The sequence below is a fragment of the Balaenoptera ricei genome, chromosome 3 (genome assembly GCF_028023285.1).
Source record: "Balaenoptera ricei isolate mBalRic1 chromosome 3, mBalRic1.hap2, whole genome shotgun sequence".
Classification (NCBI taxonomy): domain Eukaryota; kingdom Metazoa; phylum Chordata; class Mammalia; order Artiodactyla; family Balaenopteridae; genus Balaenoptera; species Balaenoptera ricei.
Window position 1 is genome coordinate 76,173,558 of NC_082641.1, and position 21,948 is coordinate 76,195,505.

Here is a 21,948-nt window from a genome sequence, read left to right on the forward strand (position 1 = left end):
ATCTCAGGGGAGGCTGTTTATTTACCCCACTTGGCACTTCTGGCAAACTGACTTTTACACCTTTAAAAACTAAAAAGGCAGAAGCTTCCAGGGCCCGAGCTATATACAAGGGTCTTAGTTTTAGATCCTGCCTCTTAGGCTCAAAGCTGTGCTGTGGACCCCTTGGGGCCTAGGTCTTATATCTCATCAGATATCACCTTTGGGCTGCCACACCCTCCAGGGATTTACCACTGGGGTTTTAAGTTCTTTCTTGTAGTCAGGCATTTAAAGATTCTTTTTCTATCTTTTGAACATAACTAGGTCTTTAATATTTTTGTTGTTGCTATGTTTTATTCCATTATTTTTATGGGTGTTTAGTGGGAGGGACAAGTGCCTGTTAATTAACTCAGTCCACCATGTTATAGAACCCAAATTGTATAAATTACATTGATAAAAATGGCATTAACTTTAAAAACTTAGATGTAACAGAATGAAAATTATATGCAAAGTAAGTAATTACGGAAATAGTAGATTCTTCTGAATAATCCAGCTATGAGGAATTAGAAAACAATGTAGGCTTAGTGAAGTTATCGGACTTCTCATAAAATTATTAAAATTAAAAAATTTTAAGTCATGTTGGATATGAATCACTTGTACTTTGAGAGTACTCTTTATAATTTAAACTTTTACTTCATTGATTTTATTATAAAACATTTTCTAGAACTTCTCATCCTCTGTCATACTAAATATAATTGCCATCAAGTTCCACCTTATGCATTACACCTAAAGCCTGAAAAGTATATATAAATTCTCAACCAATCCAGAAAGTATTACCTAAGCCAGTGGTTCTAGTGTGGTGCCCAATTAGCAGCATTGGCATCACCTGAGATATTCTCAGATATGTAAATTCTCAGGCCCCAACCAGACCTTCTGAATTAAAACCTGGGATCTGAACAGGGCAATCTGTTTCAAGAAGCCCTCCACGTGATTCTGATGCACGGTAAAAATTTGACTTTATGGACCAGGGGCTTCCAAACTGCTCCCCATAAAACTTCTTGACAGTATATACATCTCAATCAGTCAAAGCCTGGATAGGGAGAGATCGGTGATGTGTCTACGGTGCAAAATTTAAGGAGGCACTCACTCTCAGGGTCCTACAAGGACTGCACGTCATGAGAGTGACTGACCCCTTAAATTTTGTATGCCTGTACCACCCCTGCAATTAGTAATGAAATGAATTGTCACCTATTTTCCTTGCCCTTTTTATAGAGATCAACTAAAATGCCTGAAAAGATCAAAGAAGAAATAAGTATGAGAAAATCTCAAACTGCACAATCAGACACTGAATAATTAGCATTTGGCTATATGATATACTGTTTCTTATTCCAATTAATATATTATGCAATTAAGATTGTTAAGCACTGAAAATATTAGCTATGGCCGCCTGAGAAGCACTGAGGGCATTTATCTGATATGTACTATTTCTCCAACAAGAAATCTTAATACATTTTTAATAATAAAGTTCTTGAGTATCTAAACCGCAAGGATTAGAGTATCTGTAGTTTTTAAACTGTCATCTGTGGAGCCCCAGGGTCAGGGAAGAAACCTCCGGGGCTGTTGTGAGGGTGGTTCCATTCTTCGCTTCAGCTTCAACCCAAGTGGCTCCACAGATTCAAACACAATTTTTTTTTTTTTTTACAAAACCTCCAGTTGAAGCAGGGTTCTAGTGTTGGAAAAAAGTTTTAACCTTACCATGATATGACTCCTATTTTAGGACCTTTAATCTTATACTAAAAATCTGCAAGGGATATAGCATAAATATTATTAACAACACTGAGTAGAGATAATCTTGTCTGGCCTGAAAAATATCAGAATTTACTTCAGTTGTGATATGAAAATTGACAGACCATGGAAAACAGAGTAGTGGCTCCCAGTCCTTTGTAAACTACGGAAACATTTCTTTAAATACAATTTTAGAAAAAAGTCCAGAAGATAAAAACACGTAGGAGTAATCTGATTAAAAAGAATGAGACAGCTTCTTTTTCCCTATTAGTCTTCCTCTTCCTGCTTCCTAAAATACCATCCTTTCCCCCACCTGTCTCCACACCCTCCAGCCACACACAAACACAGAGCAGCCCTTGAAGAATTACCAGAGAAACACCATGAAAAAGTAAAGCCAAAGTAATAAAATCACTTTATCTGAATTAAAAAGAGATATCCATTTTTAACTGTTCACCATGTAGAAAGTTACCAGAATAAAGTTCATAAAATCGAGAATAAAGTATATAAACTAAACTTTTCAAAGTACACAACATACACTAAATACTAAAGAACTTAGAAATCAGCTGCTTTATTTCAAGGAACCCTGAGCTGCTCTGATTGAGAAAAGCACAAAAACGGCAAGGCAATGAAATGCTGGTATCCCCCAAACACTATTCCTACTTAAAAGAACAAAATGACTGACTATTCTAATGTTACTGATAAACCTCCTCCCTCTTGTTTAGGATCTCAACAGATAGTCTGTTCAAAGGTATTTGGGATGGCTTCCCCTATACTCTTTCACTTCAAAAAACCCTATACAACAATAAAATATTCTAGAATGGGAAAGGCTTAGTTGATCTAGTAGCACAGACAATATAATTTACATAAAGTATTTCACCAAGCACGTGTTTGTACAAACATCTGATTTTCTTTACTAAATTGTATGTTCAAATATTCACCAAATTGTGATCACATTTCACATGTGAAGTTCTTAAAATACATCAACAGCATCTGTTCTAACCACAAACTAATGTGCCAGAGAGTAAGTTCATTTCACTATTCATAACCTGAAATATGAAACAGTTTAAATAACATTATGTGAGTTACTTCAAAATAAACTAAATTTATTTTAGTTACTTAAATTCTACCAAAAAACACACTGTCGAAGTTTGCAACCAATCAAAAGTAATGTCTTTGTGTTCTTTGCACATCCATGAAGACTGAAAAAAAAAATACACAATTCACCTATGAAATTCTACTTGTAGCATTTTAAGGGCCTCAAAATCTATTAACAAAATATTCTTTAGGAGCTGGGCTGAGCTTTAATCTTATCATTTCAGAGTTAACAAAGTAGGAAACATATATTTGACCTTTGCAATCATAAGTGTATCAAATAATTTCTTTCCACTTTTAATTACAAAAATGTAATAATGTAGCTCTTATAAAGCATACATGATAACTTTCTGTTATTATATTAACCTTTTATAAGTAAAGCTGTCATTTTACCTTTTTTTTTCTGAAGAAAATCTCTGCTTATATGTGAAAGAAAACCAACTTTGCAAAATGTAACTATTCATTGCATAACTTAAGAATGAGACAGTAAAACAAGTCGCCAAATATTAAGATGTAACAAAGCTAGGTCAGAAAAAGAAATTTCACCACTACAGGAAAGAAAACCTTGAACACAATTTTAAAACACCAATTTCTAAAAAGTATGAATTCAAGTAAGAATAAAGTAATTCAGTAAATACTGCAATTTACCATTTGTATGTCTTTGTCTTATTCTTAAAGCATTTGTGGGCTCTAAAGAGTTGTTTTTTGTTTTTATATTTTAATGACAAAAAAACACTGAGTTATTCCAACTCTTTTTTTTTTAAGAATAAGATATTAATTTAAAGGTAGCAGATTTCCTTTAGTTTCTAACTTCACTGAATCAGGTAGGCAAAGATTTACAAAAGCAGTCATGATTTTTTTCAGAAATATTTTCAATAATATTGATAAGTATTAGATAATTTAAGTGATATTTCATGTAATAAGAAACAAAAAAATTTAGAACTGAAAATACTCATTTCAAAGATTTTATCTAAATCTTTGTATACTTAAGATGCCTTTTTGCTTTTGTTGTAAAGGCAAAATAATACAGAATAATCTTTCACTACAAATAAAATAAATAATAACAATTTAAAGATAAGACTATGTTTAGGAAAGACTTTTTAAAAGACATGATAAAATAATTTATAACACATACTAAAACAGAGCTATAAAATGCCAAAAAAAAAAATAAATAAAGGAAATTGCACTTACATCCATAGCTCTCTTAATAAAAGGTATCTGTGTGCCACTGTCCAGATCTTCATTTATAATAAGCCTTCTAGCCCACTGACCTGCCCTCACAACACCACTACCATGAATTAAAACCATCAGTTTCTGTGGATTTGTCAAAGCATCCTCACTCATAAAGATAAAACTCTTTGGTTCACTCTCAGTGGCATCTACCTGTAATTAAAAAAAATTAAATAATAAATAAATGTTTTCTGATCAGGTATAGACACAAATGAGAAAACAACTAATGGTTACTATAAATTATAGAATGACTATTACAGAATTATAGAAGTAAAAAAACTTTAAAATAAAATTTTCATTAGAGATTGATAATTATATATAAGGTAGAGGAGCAAAAAAAGACATGATAGTAATTTAAACATATAAAAATATGAAAAAAGAATACTGGAAATATGACTTTCTCCATTATTATTGTATATTTAGTATTATATTATCATTATAAATAAGAATAACTAAGTGCTTCCTATGATCTAGATACTATGCTAAATGTTTTAAAAATATTATTTCTATTAAGGTCGCACTATTATTATACTCATTTATAGATGAAGAAGTTGAGGCCTAGAGAGTTTAAATAACTTGCCCAAGGTCACACAGCTATTAAGCCTATAAGTTATAATAGAAATATGCTGCACCTAAAATAAAAAACAGAAGAACCCAGCTGGAGAATACACATATTGGAAAACCATATATTAGCAAGGAAAACTACTAAGCTTTTAACAACAGTAGGAGAGGGAACTATTTAAAAATTCAAACACCAACTGTTCTGTGTAAATGGAACTTGAAATTTCATTCAGAGTATGAACACAGGATTATATAACAATTATTTTATGAAGGAATATTATTTGTATACTTTGATAACCTTATTTTATGTACTAGTTATTTATGGTATGAAAAGTGGATATTCTTAGTCATTTTGATTACACTTAATAGTTAGGTTTAAACTAGATGATGTATGATTTAGATTTGAAAGATTCAAAAGACTTTTTAGAAAGGGATAACTTCCCAACCTCTTATTTCATATGCCATGGCATGCACTGAGTGGTATTCCACATCAGCAGTGGCAAGTAACTAGGAATGGCAGCCTTTGTGCAACCAGGTCAGAGCCAGAAGTTAAAATCTTGACAGCTGGTAATAAACACCTCCTCCAATAGAGAAAGTCAATCCACATGCTGGATAATGCAATAGCACTTCACTTCATCAACAATATAGGTTCATAAAATGACCAAAATAAGAAAGAAAAAACCTCAATACCAAAAAATGCCTTGGATTCCTAATGTTCCCAGTCACTACTCCTGGGACAAAAAAAAAAAATTAAATTTCTCTATTTCTAAAACAATCAGATTGGTGTCAGTAATAGATGCTTAGCCAGTTGTGTAAACAGAGCACAAAAGGTAATTATTTCAGTAAGAAGAGCACAGCCACAGGGCTTAAGAAAAAAATACCACCTTCTCAGTGAAGCCTTCTCTGACCACCCCATTTAAACACTTCCCCAAAAATTCCCTAGTCCCGTTCTCTGTTTTATTTTCCTCCATAGCACATAACACAATCTAATATGCTTTTAATAATATTCTATTATTTACCATCTGCTCCCTCCACTAGAATGTAAGTCCAGGAAGGCATAGACCTTTGTTTGTCTCCAGCTACATTCCCAATGCCTAGAAGAAAGGCTGGCACATTGTAGGCACTCATTTATATAAGAATGAATGAACTTTTGGAATAAAGAATCTTATCAAGCATCACTAGTGAATTCCTTTAGATAAAAGGCATTTAACTAAATAATGCGTCCTCTTAACTGCTTACAATACTTGCCTGGTTCAGAAAGCACAAATGGAAGATTAAATGAATGCATGACTACAAAGAATTTTTAAAGAACTACACAATGCTTAGAATTAAAATGGCATATCTGTATCTTTATTAGTAGTAATTAAATATGCAGTAAGAGAAGTATGAAGTATAACACTACCACATTAGCTTCACTTGCATGTGACGTCTAGAATAAACAAATTACTATGATGACAATGGATATGACTGAAGTCATAGAGGAAGAAAAGTGGATGGGAGACAGACGAAAACCTACTCTGAGAAGAAAAACTCCCTTTTACCTAGGAACATTATATGAAAGCAGAGGAATCATTCAGTTAAAATGGCTTAAAAAAAGAAAATGGTAATAAGAACAGAAGAAAAAATTAAAAAGCAAAGCTGTCAGTGAAAAATAAAAAAGAGGCTACAGAGGTTTCCAGTCATTCATTTATCAAAAAGTATGTCTAAATATGCACAAATAAAAGAGCCTCTTAAAGTCAGTGAGGCCTTAATGGATTCTGGAATGTATGGAAATGGACATCTGTTTATCTTAATGAAAAAACCCCTAGCTATGGACTTTCCAGCAGGTGCTGATCACTGTTTCTTTTTTCTATCATACTAAGTCCCCTGTTACCAAGCACCTGAGTCAATTTTTTAAGCAATGGAATGTTGGCACTTTAAATTCCACAGTAATCACTTTAAAACTGGAAGAGTACTTATTTTCTGAAGATAAACATGTGTTTTTTTATATTATACCACTGTTCAAGAATTTTTTAAGGGGCTACAAGTTAAGGTAGCCATGAACAAATGAATAAAAGTTTTACTTGAACATCCAGATATGTTGACTTTGAAAATATCAGAACATCAGAGTATTTAAGGAAAAAAAAATGAAAATGAACAATGTAATTGTATTAATGATTAAGGAATAAGAACAGTATTTAAGCTGGTCATTGACATATTCATCTCAATATAATGCAGAACTGTGACTCTGCAGCTGGTGGCTATAATTTACTCTGTGTAAAGTTAGTGCTAATTTAAAATAGAAAAATGTCTATATGAATAAAATAATTTTTCCTTCATTAACTTAAGTTTTGAAATGGTTGTTCCAAGGCCATTTATCTTCAAACAATGGTAATTTACTAAGATGAGTTTTCATTAAGGAATACACATAAAGGTCATTCCAGTGTACCGCCTCATGTTAGAGACAAATCAACCTCAAAGGCCAATTGGTCAGTGAGACTGCACCAAACAATTTTTAGCAATTAACAATTCACTTTGGGATACTTATGAAAATCACTAATTTTGATATTTATTTAAATATGATGGAATAAATTGAATGCAAATCTGTAGTCAAGTTAAATTCACGTATCCAGTATTCTACACAAGTGTGAGATACTAAAATGGAGAATATTTTGTACCTATTTATGTGAGGTGGAGAGTAAACATGAGACATGATCACAATCTGTCAAATCATGGACTTCCACAAAGTGCTGTCATTTAAAAAAAAAAAAAGTTTTTCTTTCCTTGTTGAATATTTCAACTATAACACTAAAACTTAGTTTATCATCAGGAAAAAAAAAAGTTTGGTGGTATTCCTGTAGTAAAAAAAAAAAAAGACTCTGAACAACAACAAAAAAACCCCACTCTCACTGCTAGCTTTGGGATTTAAGAGAACTCAGGAGAAAACTAATACTTAGGGAAGAAAAATTCACAACTATATAAAATATGTGATGATAATTTAAGGAGAGATAAACTTCCTAAAATAAAATTTTTTTGTTTCTTTAATGTTTATAAAATTAGGGAATCTTTACTAACCAAAAATGGACATGAAGGTTGTTATAGGTCTCATATAATGTAAAGCTCCCTCTGTGTAACTTTATAGTCTAAATTTAAAAAAGAGGAAAATAATTGAAGTCCTTCTAAATCTAATCTTAGGCTTTCTATAAAGAAAATTAATGAAAGTCAATCATATAACATGAGAGATACGGCCAATTATCTTGTAATTTGTTCTAGAAATCTAGGGAATTAAAGTGAGTTTAAAGGTTCCATGGAACTAGAAGTATTACAGAGTTAAAGGACTCAATATTAATTGTGCTGTAACAATGAATTAACCTAAGGCTCTTTAAATATCATTCTTCAGAAACTTCGAAAGAAATAGAATTAACAAGAAAAGAAGACTGGACAAAGTGACAAAATTCTACCTTAACTTTCCAGAAGACAAAATTCAATATATAGTTTTAATAGAGTAAGACACTAGACCTAAAGTCAAAACTAAAAGAGATTTGAATCCAAAAAAAGACTTTTATATTCACTCCCAAAAAGATACTAAAATCTTGGTTTTCACATAATTCAAAAGGAAGGAAAGCTTCCAAAAAAACAAGGGTTGGCCTAGTCATCACGTGGAATAATATTGAATATTTTATTCACTGCTATGTCACTAGCACTTGGAACAGTACCTGGTACCCTAAAATAAATATTTGTTGAATGAATGAAAAAATGATTAACAATGTGACCTAGTACTTGAGGTTGCCTATACAAAATTAAATATAAAATAGATTTCTTTTTTAAAAAAATCAACCTATGGAATTAATTTGGGAGGATGGATAGCATTAAAAAATCCTCAAACCCTCCAATTCATAGTAGAATAACACTGCCCAAAGAACTTTAAAATTTCATGCAAAATTTCATGTAAACAAAATTAACAATATTCAAAGTTTTGTGCCTTAAATAAATTACTTCCATGAAGTCTTGGAGATTCATTTAGATTGTACAATCAGAGAGTTGTCAGGGACCTTAAAGATCATCTAATCTAGTCTACCATCATTACACACATAAGGTTACTATTTCTTCATTTAAACACTTAAAATTTCATGTTTTCCATTAAAAACAAAAAAAGTTCTTTTGAGAAGCTGAATCTCAGAACAAATGTCAAACTTTTTCACTCTGAAATGGCAAAATGTGCAAAACTTCAAAAAAGTGTTCTACCAAAAAAGAGGTGAGTAGCGTTATGAGACAGGAAGCACCAGTAGTGAATCTGGGGATGTGCAGAGGAAATAACACAGAAATAAAACATATAATTTTTTAAAAATCAAGAAATAATTAAAGCGATGGTGAATGTCTAATGCAAGAAAAGGAACACTGGTTTACTTCAAATAAATAAGTAAAAATAAATTATACCAATGAAATGAGAAAAGGTAGAGGAAAGGGTAGTCCTTTGTGTCATCATTTTCAAAAAAGACTGGAAATCAGTTTTTCTTTACACTGAAGAATATTACTTTTTAAGAACTATTGTGCACAATGAGATGAGATATAATGACAGGAATTTAATATTATCTTTATCAATATCAAAACACTAGGATCTTAACATTTAAACTTATCACAGTTAACCTAAAACAAAAGTTTTCTTCTGAATTGAAAACTATTTTATTTGGAACTATAAATATTTTTAAAAATTGGACTTACTGGAATAGATATTTTTTTCAAATTACAGTCCTTTTCCAGGAGCTCGTATACATACTTCGTGATGATCTAAGTAGGAAAGAAATAACATATTAAAATGCAATGTTGTCCATTATCAAAATTCACATAAATTATTAAAATTTATTGCTCTGAATATCTATCTTGGAATATTTTCATACTAAATTAAGAGGCTCTTTACTGGTTTACTTCCTGCTGCTGTGTACTGAATAACTATGGACCTTAATACTAAGGATTCAAAATAGTTAATATAAACTCACAACAATACACAAGAACTTTCTATTTTACAAAGCAATATTCTGTAAGCATATTTTCTTTTTTTTTCAGTATTTCTAGAATTCTCTTTTCCCTATAATTTCCCTATAGGTATTATATCTAATATAGTACTATCATGACTCTGCTGAATCCTAACACTTCTTTTGTATTTCATGAATCAAAGAGGGAAAAGTCAGAGGTATTCTAAACAGAAAAGGAAAACTGATCCAGCAAAGCCAGGCACTAGTTAGTACTACCGGTTATATTAGGCAGAAACATGGCTCCCCAAAGATGTCTACATCCTAACTCCTGTTAACCTGTTAACATGTTATGTTACATGGTAAAAGGGACTTTGCAGATATGATTAACGTTAAGAACCCAAGATGGGGATATTACCCTGGATTACCTGAGTGGGCCCAACTTAATCATATAAATCCTTATAAGTAAAAGATTACAGAACAGTATGTCAGAAAGATGCAAAGTGAGAAGGCCTCGACAGGCCATTGCTGGTTTTGAAGATGGAGGAAGGAGACAATGAGCCAGGAAATGTGGTGGCCTTTAAAAGGTGGGATAATCCTCAGTTTATAGCCAGTAAGAAAACAAGACCTAGGTGCTATACTTGCAAGGAACTGAATTCTGCCAACAACTCAAAGAAGCAGTAAATGGATTCTCCCCCTAAAGACTCCAGAAAGGAAAAGCCTGTCCAACACCTTGATTTTAGTCTGGTGGCACTCATACTGAACTTCTGACCTCAAGAATTGTAGGATAATATATTTGTGTTGTTTTAAGCCACTAAATTTATGGTAATTTGTTACAGCAGCAACAGAAAACTAATACACTATTTCTATTAAAGAAAGCAAAGCAAGTGAAGAAAGAGATGTCTGGAGTAAAAGTGATGATTTAATAGGCTTTAATGGTCATTTTAAGGAGTGTTTCAAAAATATCTTGAATCATCTATTCACAGTATCTCAGAGAATAATTTTAGCAGCAACATAATTAAAAGTCAAATCTTAATATGAAACAAGATCAGATGATTTTTTTTTTAAGAAAAATTAAGATCACTTTGGTGCTGTCTTCTGTCATCTAAAATAAGATTCTCTATCCTGCTTTCTCTAAGAAGTCCAAAATCCCTCCTTCTCTGTATACATATTCATTCATTTTAGAAACAGTATATTAGATGTATGCTAGAACAGCTTTATATTGTCTGGTAATAGTAGTTTCAAAAGCTACAACACTAAACTAGAACTAGGCGATAATCTACCAGTTATTAATTGAATAGTATTCCTATATTTTATGTAGAATTTTAAATTATGTTCATTATACCTTCACCAGAAAGCAGCAGTACTATAAACCTGAAAGAGTAAATATATGTATGAGTCTAAAAATATACATGAAGTTATATAATGGGTTAACACTTCAAGAGAAATGGTTTAACTAAATGAGATTAGCTAAAATGAGTGGGTTATCATTTCTAAAAATTTCCTTCTATGAAATCATAAAATATCCTTACATTTAAAGAAACAATAAAACCAATCAAACTTAAACTCAAATGAATTCTACCACCATGCAAAATACTTACAAGACATAATTTGAGAATTAAAAAATTATTTTGTCAGGTTATACCTTATATCAATATGAAATACATATTGCAGTTAATTCTCAATTTCATACTGCAATGTAATACAAAACAATTCAAACATTGCTTACATTTGACTTTGAAAAACATTATACAGCAAGTATCTGTTCTAATAAAACCATACATCGAATAGAGTTGGAAAGACACTACCTAACTTGCCCAATTTGCCTTGCTCTCAAAGTCCTGACTGCAGAAGGAAAGCAACCATAAACTAAACCATCTATCTTGTAGGCAGTTTTCTCTGCTGGAATGTTCTCCTCCACCCTAGTCATCCTCCAAGAGACAGATCACATGTCAGCTGCTTTAGGTGACTTTTTCCTGCCTCATCCCAACCCTCCAAGGTAAGACAAAATATCCCACCTCTGTGCTTCCCTGCACATGCCTGAAGCATATGAGTTTGATATTATTCACCTGTCTTGTTACCTGACTAGCCTGAGAACACTAAAATTTAGGTATCCTAACTCTACATTTCTGTGTATCCATACAGGATAGTGTCTGGTGCATTGAAGGTACTTTAAAACAGTATACAAATTCTCTTCACTGTTCATTCTGTCTACGTCCTTTGAGGGAGATAAGTGCTTCAGATTTTTAAAAAAATCTTTCTAACTGCTGAATTGAGGCTTAGAAAGAAAGCATCAAGGATTCATAGCCTTACAGCTTGAGGAGGACTGCAGTCTGCATTTAGAAAAGTCAATAAATGAAAAGATAATTTTGAAAAAAATAGATGAAAAAAGTATCTCGCCCAAATGTAATCTATGTTCAAATATTTGCTAGAGACGTTGTTTCCAGTGAAGTTCCTACATGAAAAGAAAAGGCTTAAGAGACTAATAAGACTGAGCTAAAGTGAAATCTTCATTCTAATAAGAAACACAGGAACTTCTGGTTTCTGTTCTGAAATATGAAGAGCCTGGAAGTAGTCACTCCTATCCTCACAAAAAGAAAAAAGCTGAACAAACTGAAAACCAACGACTCTTCTTAGATCTATCGGATATTTGAGGTCACAGGGCAAACTGCTTCCCCGAAAACTGGAGACACAGCCAGGCAGATACAGAGGATAAGGACTTACTGGTAACAAAAGCCCAGGCGCAGAAGTGTTGGCTGAAGCCAGTCCTGGGGTAGGAACACTTTCAACTATAATTGATTAATTTCTGGAGGTTCAATATGAATACTAGCTTAAGAATGAAACATTAGGAGGGGCCTCAGCCTTAAAGAAGGATTCTCCAAACTTCTATGAATTTTACCTCCATGAGCCTCACTAGGTTCTTCACTGTGGAGATTAGAGAAAAATCCTCACCTGCTTCCAGCAGGGGAAGTGGAAAGTAACCATTTTGAAATACTACTGAACTCTGTTCTCCTTAATAAGGCCTTCTCACAAGGAAAACTATTTCACCAGAGCGTAACTGACACAGGGGAAGCAAAAGGTTCACTAAAAGACAGACCTAATCATAGGACTATAGAAGGTTTCCTTCCACCCTTCCTCACATTACCACCATAGCAATAGGGCTCCTATAAAATAACAAGGAATCAGATACAGCTAAAAGAACTGCAAGGCTCACCCCTATTTAAAATCTCCAGAACACTTAAAGACACCAGGGAAAACAAAAACAAGGACATAAGAGGAAATTTTAGCCTTGGCCACAAGAGCTACAGCAAATAGTAGACACAGACTGACTCCTAGCCAGATAAACATAAAACTTCACACTAAAGACCTATCTACCAAAGTTCCTTTTACCCAATACATCATGTCCAGCTTTCAACAAAAAATTACCAGGCACACTAAAAGGCAAAAAGAAACAACCTGAAGAGACAAATCAAGCATCAGAAAATTTGGAATTATCAGAATTGGAATTTAAAACAACAATAAGTAATATGCCAAAGGATTTATTGAAAAAGTTGACAACATAAAAGAACAGATGAGTATGTAAGCTGAGACATGGAAACTCTAAGAAAGAATCAAAAGAAAATGCTAGATCAAAAACACTGTAATGAAAATGAAGAATGCCTTTGATGGGCTCATCAGTAGACTAGATATGGCCAAGAAAAGAATCAAAGAGTTTCAAGATGTAACAGTACACACTTCCAAAACTGTAATGCAAAGAGGAGAAAAAAAAATGAAAAGATGGAACAGGATATAGGAGAATTATAGGGCAATTACAAAAGTTTTAACATATGCATAATAGTAATACCAGAAAGAGAAGAAAGAGAAAAGAACAGAGGAACAATTTGACATAATAATGGCTGAGAATATTCCAAAATCAATGACAGACACAAAACCACAGATCCAGGTGATCCAAAGAACTCCAAGCAGGATAAATACCAAAACTACACCTGGCCATATCATATTAAAATTGCACAAAGAATCCAGACTGGCAGTATGGAGAGATCTGGGGGAGTGAGGGATGTGGAAGACTTTACCTAGAAAGGAAAATAAAATAAGAATTATATCAGACTTCTCTTCGGAATCATGCACGTAAGAAGAGAGCAGATTGAAATATTCAATGTACTGAAAGAAAAAATCCACCTATCTATAATTCTGTATTCAGTGAACTTATCCTTCAAAGGTGAGAAATAAAGATTTTCTCAATCAAAAATTGAGGGAATTTTTGCAAGTAGATCTACCACAAGAAATGTTAAAATAAATTATTCAGAGAGAAGGAAAATTATATAGGTCAGAAATTTAGATGTACATAAAGAAAGGAAGAGTGTTAGAGAGGAATAAATTAAGGTAAAATAATTTTTAAATTTTTTCTTTTTTTAAAATAAATTTATTTATTTATTTATTTATTTTTGGCTGCATTGGGTCTTCGTTGCTGCACGCAGGCTTTCTCTAGTTGCGGCGAGCGGGGGCTACTCTTGGTTGCAGTATGCGGGCTTCTCATTGCGGTGGCTTCTCTTGTTTGCGGAGCATGGGCTCTAGATGTGCAGGCTTCAGTCGTTGTGGCATGCGGGCTCAGTAGTTGTGGCTCGCAGGCCCTAGAGCACAGGCTCAATAGTTGTGGCGCACAGGCTTAGTTGCTCCGTGGCATGTGGGATCTTCCCAGACCAGGGCTTGAACCCGTGTCCCCTGCATTGGCAGGCAGATTCTCAACCACTGTGCCACCAGGGAAGTCCCTTTTCTTATTCTTAATTGACCTAACAGACAACAGTTTGTTGAAAATAATAGCAGTGATGTTTTTGGTGATTATAGCTTATAGAAAAGAAAAATGAATGACAGCAAGATTACAAGTTATGGGAGGGAGAAGCTGAGAATACTCTGTTACAAGGTACTCACACTACCCATGAAGCAGTATAGTATTATTTGAAAGAAAAACTGGAAAGAAAAAAAAAATTACTACACCTGATAATTTCTCTGGATTTCTTTTGATTCCTAAGAAGTAGCCATATAGCTAAAATTAAATGAATCCACAATGGAAGACATAGGGAAGTAATTTTGAGATTATATATTCATGAAATAGATCCCTTGGCTAACAACAGAATAATGCCCTCTACGAACTGGAGTCAAGCTAGACTTTTTTCTAGCTCAGGATTTCTCTACCTAGGGATTAAAGAAAATTTTAACAGAAAGAGCAGGGGCGACCAAAGAAATAGACAGTGGGAAGAAGGAAAATGAAGCCTGATAAAAATTAATTCTCAATGGAGTACTTCCAACAGAAGGGGTATACTCACCCTGCAATAAATTTAATTGACATTTATTGAGCAGTTGCTATGTGCTTATCATGTACCTCATGCATTTCTGCATTATATCTGGTCATTAATTAAATAAGAAGCTAATAATGACACCCTTTATTCCTGCAAAAGCACTGAAATTATTCTGGCAGATTATAATTTAAGGAGGTGGGTAATGAAACTAAGAAGCTTCCCAGAAGGTACTTTAGACCTTTTTGCGACTGGATTTGAGAAATAAAATGGGATATATGACAAGAAATATGACTGGAGAAATGAAAGAAAATTAACATAAATATTTTAATTAAATAAAAATACAATGTTAACTTTACTATTAGATGGCCAAGCTTCTGTTCTTTCTTACTTGGAAGAAAACCCTCTCATTAGTAAGAAATTAAGTTTGACCTCATTGATTCACAGCAATAACAATTTTCATTTCTCAACTTTATCAACGGTAAGATAAAAATTTCTGTATTGGGCCCATCAGAAGAGTAAGAACTTTAGGCCAAGACACAAAACACCAACATCCATAAATCCTGAGTAACATCCACCTCTGGAGAGGACAACTAAATGCTAAGAGTACCCTGATTTGGAGTATAAGCGTGGATGAACTGAACCGAAAGAAATACTCTCAAAGATTTACGTATATCCATGAAATTTTATGCCCCGTAATCAAAGAAAGTCTCAGAAAACAGACTCAATAGACTACCAACCTGAATTAGTAAAATATGAACTATAAAAGATTTTAAAAGGAACAGCTTTTAAAGAGACTTAGGTTAATAAATTGTTACCTAGGAGAAATCTAGTTCTAATTGATGGAATAAAATTAAGTGATTTGTAATTAGTACAGTGAAGTGACAGTTTTCTTAGTTCTCCTCTGCCTAAAACAATTATGTATATGATTTCTGTATTAAATAGATACTCAGAACAGTTGAAAACAGTTTAGTTTTACCTAAACAACTCCTTTTAACACTACTCATTTGCTTAGGAAGCTCTGATTTCACAAATAGGCCAAACGGAGTCAACACAGGCAGTCTGACTTACAAATGTATCACAAACGTAAAAAAATTTGATATTATGAGTTTTTACTATATTGGAAGTTTAATAATAATTTTGAAAACAGACTTTTGCATTTAAAACAGTCTTTGTTAAGATTATCTCAGTTTCACCTCACTTATTGATACAAATAGCACTTTTAAAACTCCATGGCTTTTAAGAAACCAGTTTTACTCATTTCATCTCTAAACAAAGTGCAAGTAGTAGTAGATTTTAGCTCTGAGCAATTACTTGATTTAAAACATGTTTATCCCCAAAGCAGTGTAATTTTTACCTTCAGGGCTGAGCAATTCATGGTTCAACAGAATCATTTAGTATTATACCAGCAAGGACAATGTAGTACTTATATGAGTATTAAAAGTTAATAAGTAGATGAGATTTACATATTAAATTTAATATTATAGAGTTTTTCCATTTTTAAAAACTGGAAAATTTATAATTATTATAGCTTAATAAAAATAGAAAATATTGATGCTCAAACAGTAAATAACCACTTTGCAAAATATCTACTTTTAATATTTTTAAAAAACGGTATGCATAATTAGGTTTACTTTCTACTTTAACATGCTCTCATATTTTTATTTTATTTTTTATTTTTTAAAATTTATTTATTTTATTTTTGGCTGCGTTGGGTTTTCGTTGCTGCTCCCGGGCTTTCTCTAGTTGCGGCAAGCGGGGGCTTCTCTTATTGTGGAGCACAGGCTTTAGGCACGCGGGCTTCAGTAGCTGTGGCACGTGGGCTCAGTAGTTGTGGCTCATGGGCTCTAGAGAGCAGGCTCAGTAGTTGTGGTGCACAGGCTTAGCTGCTCCGCGGCATGTGCGATCTTCCCGGATCACAGCTCAAACCCGTGTCCCCTGCATGGGCAGGCAGATTCTTAACCACTGCGCCACCAGGGAAGCCCAGTCTTATATTTTAGATAAGTATTTTATAAATCACATACAAAATTTTTTTTAAATTCATGCTGACCATCTTTTAACTGGCAAGTTTATTTAATTCATTGTGATTACTGAATTTAGATTTAACTTTTCATTGTATTTTGTACCTTCTACTTACCTTGCTTTTTATATGTTTCTTTTTTTCTTTTCCTATCTTTTAATAGATTAACTTTTCTTTACTCCTGCCTTTCTGGATAAAAGTTACATATTCTAGTTCTATTCCTCTAGTTGCATCTTTATAGCTTTAACATGAATATTTGACATATCAAAGTCTAAAATTAATAAATTTTCTTTTCCTCTTGAATAGTTCGACTTGAAAGAGCTTTAACCCATCTTTTTAACTCATCTTACATACTATTTGTATAAGATATATTTTTTCCCTTGATTTGTACCTTTTTTGTGTGTGTGTGTGTGATTATTTTGCTTTAGTTAGGTAAAGTTTGTTTTGATTTCCCATGTGACAATCAATTCATTTGCTCAGCATTCCTTTTGGGGTACATCTCTTTCACTCTCATTAGTTCAGTTTTCTTCTTCATTAGTTCTTTAGGAAAAAGTAAACTGTCAGTTTTTGTCTGAAAATATCTCTATCTGGACCTAACACTGAATGATAGTTTTACTTGGGCATAAAGTTCTAGAACAATAGATATTTTCTCTGGTGTCTTCTGGTTTCCATGGTTATTGTTAATATTTCTGCTGTCAGTTTTACTGTGATTGTAAGTAATCAGGCTTCATCCTCTGGTTTCTTTTATGATCTTTCCTTATGTCTCTGATATGCTGTAGATTTACTATAATGTCTAGGTATAGATTAAGTCTTATCAATCTTCCTGAGGACTCAGTGTACTTCTTGAACCTTTCACCAATTCAGAACAATTCACAGATAGTACTTCTTCAAATATTTCCTCACTCCCATTCTCTTCTTCTGGAACACCTACTAGATACATGCTGGACATTCTTGTTCTACTTTCCCTATTATAAGCCCGCTTTCATATTTTCCATCCCTTTTTATCTCTCAGGGCTACATACTGAGTAATTTTCTTAGGTCTACCTTCTGGGGTTCTAATTCTCCCTTCAGCTGTGTCTAATCTGCTATTTAACTAGTCCACTGAATTTTTAACTTTATTGACCGTATTTTGATGTCTGTACATTTTCTTGGGTATTATTTAATCTATGCTTTCTTTTTTATATTGTTCTAATCTTTGTTATATGTTATTTTTATTTTCTTATATCTTTAACCATTTAAAATACTTATTTTAAGGTCTCTAAATATTAGTTCTCTTATCTAATGTTTTTGTACCTCTGGCTCTTCAATTATAGTCATCCTAAAAAAAAAAAAAAAAAATCACCTTAAAGCACACTATCTTCGTAAACCTTCCCCCTAAAATATTTCCTCAGGAAACAGGAGTCTATTCAACAAATAATTATTTACTGGCTTTTACTCTTCTGCTTATTATATTCCTTTTAGTCTTATTTCCTCTACTTAATGTACGTTCCTTGAGAATAAAGACTATGGTTTTTTTGATTATAATTAAAACTAAAGCAAGTGGAATAAGGTGCTCAACAAATTTTTTTGGTTTTTAACTTTTTCTAAGTTTTCATTATTGAATTAGCAGAAACAGGCCTAGAAGAAACTCCTGTAACTTGGCTGACTATCCATTTACCCTCCCAATTCTTTCTGGAGATTTCTTGGTCCCATAAATTTCAGATTAGAATATTTAATATAAAATAAGAAAATATTTAATATAGTAATATTTAATATAATATACATGGTCTTCTCAGGTTTTAAGGTGAAGGAGTGGCTAATATGAACAGGATATAGTTTAATTTGGGGCATTTTACAACGTTTTGTTTACTACTGATATGCAGATATACTGCAGCTAAAATCCAGCATGCCTGATTCCAAAGTTAGCTCATCTAAATATGAAGGGTGAACTTTACGATAATCAGCATCTGTAATACCTTTATCATTAGTAACACTGAATGAAATACTACAGTCCCCAGAGTACACCGCTTTGACAACTCTTCCAGTCTCAACTCCTTCCTAATTGCCAACTTTACATCTCCGGATATAGATACAAAACATCACCCAGTCACTTTACATTGCTAGGAGTGGTAGTTCAGCATCAGTTTCATGTTACTGTAGGGGATAGGAGAGTCTTGGCTACCTCGAAGAAATGTCATCTCCCTTCAGTTTTCAGGCTGTAATATAGGAGAATATAGTAAGAGCTTAGTAGAAGTAAATCAACTACAGTTTCTCTCCTCTGCAAGGTTTAATTATTCTGCTTCAGGGTTTAATACTGAGATTTGATTAATAAAAAAATATTGAGCTGGTATCAGTATGCACTTTTATTTTTTACCATATATATATATATATATATATATATATATATATGCACATGTATCTCCTATCCACGTACATAGATAAGTTGGATATATGTGTATATCTACATGAGTGTATATACACTTATATATACACGCATACATATATACATCTATATCTTATTTATTTTTATATTTACCTATCTACAGAGAGTAAAACTATGAATATATATATGCATGTGTACTCACAGATACACATGCACATTTGCTGACAGCTGAGAAGCAATGACATCACCACCAATACACAGATCTTGGTGTCTGTGTGTGTTTTATACATACATATATAAAAACTTTTCCAATAAAAATACCCAGAGCTAATTGGAGATCGGGCCGACTCAGGGGCTTGAGTTTTATATGCCCTTTGCCATAGAAGGAACCAAGTTTCCAGGGAGAAAAGGCTGATTCAGGGCCTGAAGCAAAGAAAGTACAAGTTAAGTCTGAAAAAAAATTTTTTTGTATGCAAGAAAATAAGAAGCTGCTTGAAAGAGTGATGAATAAATGTTAAAAGAAAACAAGAACCTGCTTAATGAGACTCCCTGGCCAAATCTGGCATAATTTAGGCATGAAAATAATGACAGCAATGGAGTATACAGCCCATTGAGTAAAATAAGTATCCATGAATCCACAATGATACAAAAAAATGAATAAAATAAAAAGGAAAGAGGAAAAAAGAAGCTCTTTCTTAAGATAGAATGCCAGCTAATACATATAGAAGAAATGATGGAGTTAGAAAATCATTAATGGATGCTAAAATTAATAGGTAGAAGTTCCATAAGGAACATGGTCTCAAATATATTCCTCCAAATTACTTATTAATTACAAAGAGAAAAATATAGTAGTTTTATAATATAACCTGGCAGACATCACCAATATTAGAGCAAACCAAAATCATGTATTCTTGATATCATACGTTGAGGACAAAAGATCACGTCTAAGGTACTACTGTCAAAGACTCATGACCTGAATCTAATCATGTGAATACAAATGACAAACCTAAATTAAGGGTCACTCTTCAAATGTCCTGTACTACTCAAAAACAGTCAATGTCAAAAAAAAAAAAAAAAAAAGGCTAAGGAACGGTTCCAAATTAAAGGAAGATAAAGGGACACAACAACTACATGCAACACGTGAACCTAGACTTGATTCTGGACTTGAGGAATATCAGCTATTAAGTACATAATGTGACAATCAGCAAAGTTTAAACATGGCTTGTAGATTGACATAATATAAAATTTCCTGACTCTGATCATTCTTCTGTAGTTATGAAGAGAATGTTCTTATCCTTAGGTATTATACACCAGTGTATTAGTGGTAAAAGGGCATAATGTTTCCAACTTACTCTCAAATGGTTCGGAAAAAAATTACATAATAATATATGATATACGTGGTTCTTTTTAATCATGCAACTTTTCTGTGAGTGTGAAATTATATCAAAACATAAGATTATTTTACAATTTCCCACAGTGTTCATATTCCTAGTGCAGGTGCTACTGACACTGCATCTATTTCCACAATTATTTCAATGGAAAAGTGGCAGATGACAAATAAGGTAACAACAATTTGCTTTCATAAAAACATTTTAATTTCTCAAAATGTTATAAGACCACAGCTATACTTGGGAATAATTTTCATCCATTATGGCTTGTCAAAATCAAGGACTCACTAGAATAAGTCCTACTATTTGCTATGTTGGTGCCTATGTTCATCTCCCATCCAAAATTCTCTTAACTTCCCTCATTTTTCTCCAAATTCCCAAAATTCAATTCAAATGTTACCTCCTACCTGGTTTTTGCTGATTCTACCAATGACTCTGTGCTTCTCTTATGACATTTAGCGTTCCATCATGATTACTTCACATTCTCATTTGCCCACTGAAGTAGTCACCTTACAGACAAGATTTATATCCCACTTTATTGTAGCATCAACCACACTATAGATGCACATGAACAATGAATTAATGAAAAATAATTGGTAGTGCTTACAAACGTGGTATTACAGTTTATAAAGATCTATAAGTAATACATTTAAAAGGAAAACAATATTTTAAAAATTAATTTTTGTATTGGAAGTAAATACACAAGATTTAAAAATGAAACCACTATAACACAATATATACTGAGGAGTCTCACTCCCACCCCTGTCCTCCTCCATTGTTTTCCCCCTTACTTTGCCCGCATAGGTAATCTCATTATTTACTTTCTCATGTATCCTTCCAGTGTTTCTCAGTGCCACTATAACCAAACAAAAATGTATTATTTCCCTCTCTTTCTTAAAAAAGCCAGTATACTATAATGTATTGTATACTGTTGCACAATGTATTCTTATTATCCCTTCTTCCTTATGACTAAATAACTGTTACTTTATCATTTGAAAATTTATCCAGATCATCTATCCTCTCTCAGTAACAGAGGTCTTCTTTATTCTTTTTTACTAGCCACAGTATTCCACCGTGTCTGTACCAGAGTTTAAACAATTTTTTAAATATTTAATGCTTCTCAAAAGTACTCACTAAGAAAAACATATAACCTTAAGCATTGTTTATTAAATCCTATACAAATTAAATGTACACATAATTATTAGCTTGGGACTTAGAATCATTTAAAATAAAGACCCACCCTGTAAGTTACCTAACTATTTAAAAAACAACACCTTTTCCTCCTAATGTC

At 32.8% G+C, this 21,948-nt stretch overlaps 1 protein-coding gene across 3 annotated transcripts in view; it reads right to left on the bottom strand.

Moving 5' to 3' along the window:
- ARB2A (ARB2 cotranscriptional regulator A) overlaps positions 1-21,948 on the bottom strand; it is a 416,169-nt gene that overhangs the window by 308,906 nt on the left and 85,315 nt on the right. For all 3 annotated transcript variants that reach the window (XR_009502347.1, XM_059916776.1, XM_059916775.1), the window contains 2 exons: positions 9,346-9,411; positions 4,045-4,236 (listed from right to left, as the gene is read on the bottom strand). Coding sequence is in view for 2 of the 3 variants with exons in the window: in XM_059916776.1 (XP_059772759.1) it covers positions 4,045-4,236; positions 9,346-9,411 (258 nt within the window). In the remaining variant the exon portion in view is untranslated. The remainder of the gene's footprint in view (positions 1-4,044; positions 4,237-9,345; positions 9,412-21,948) is intronic.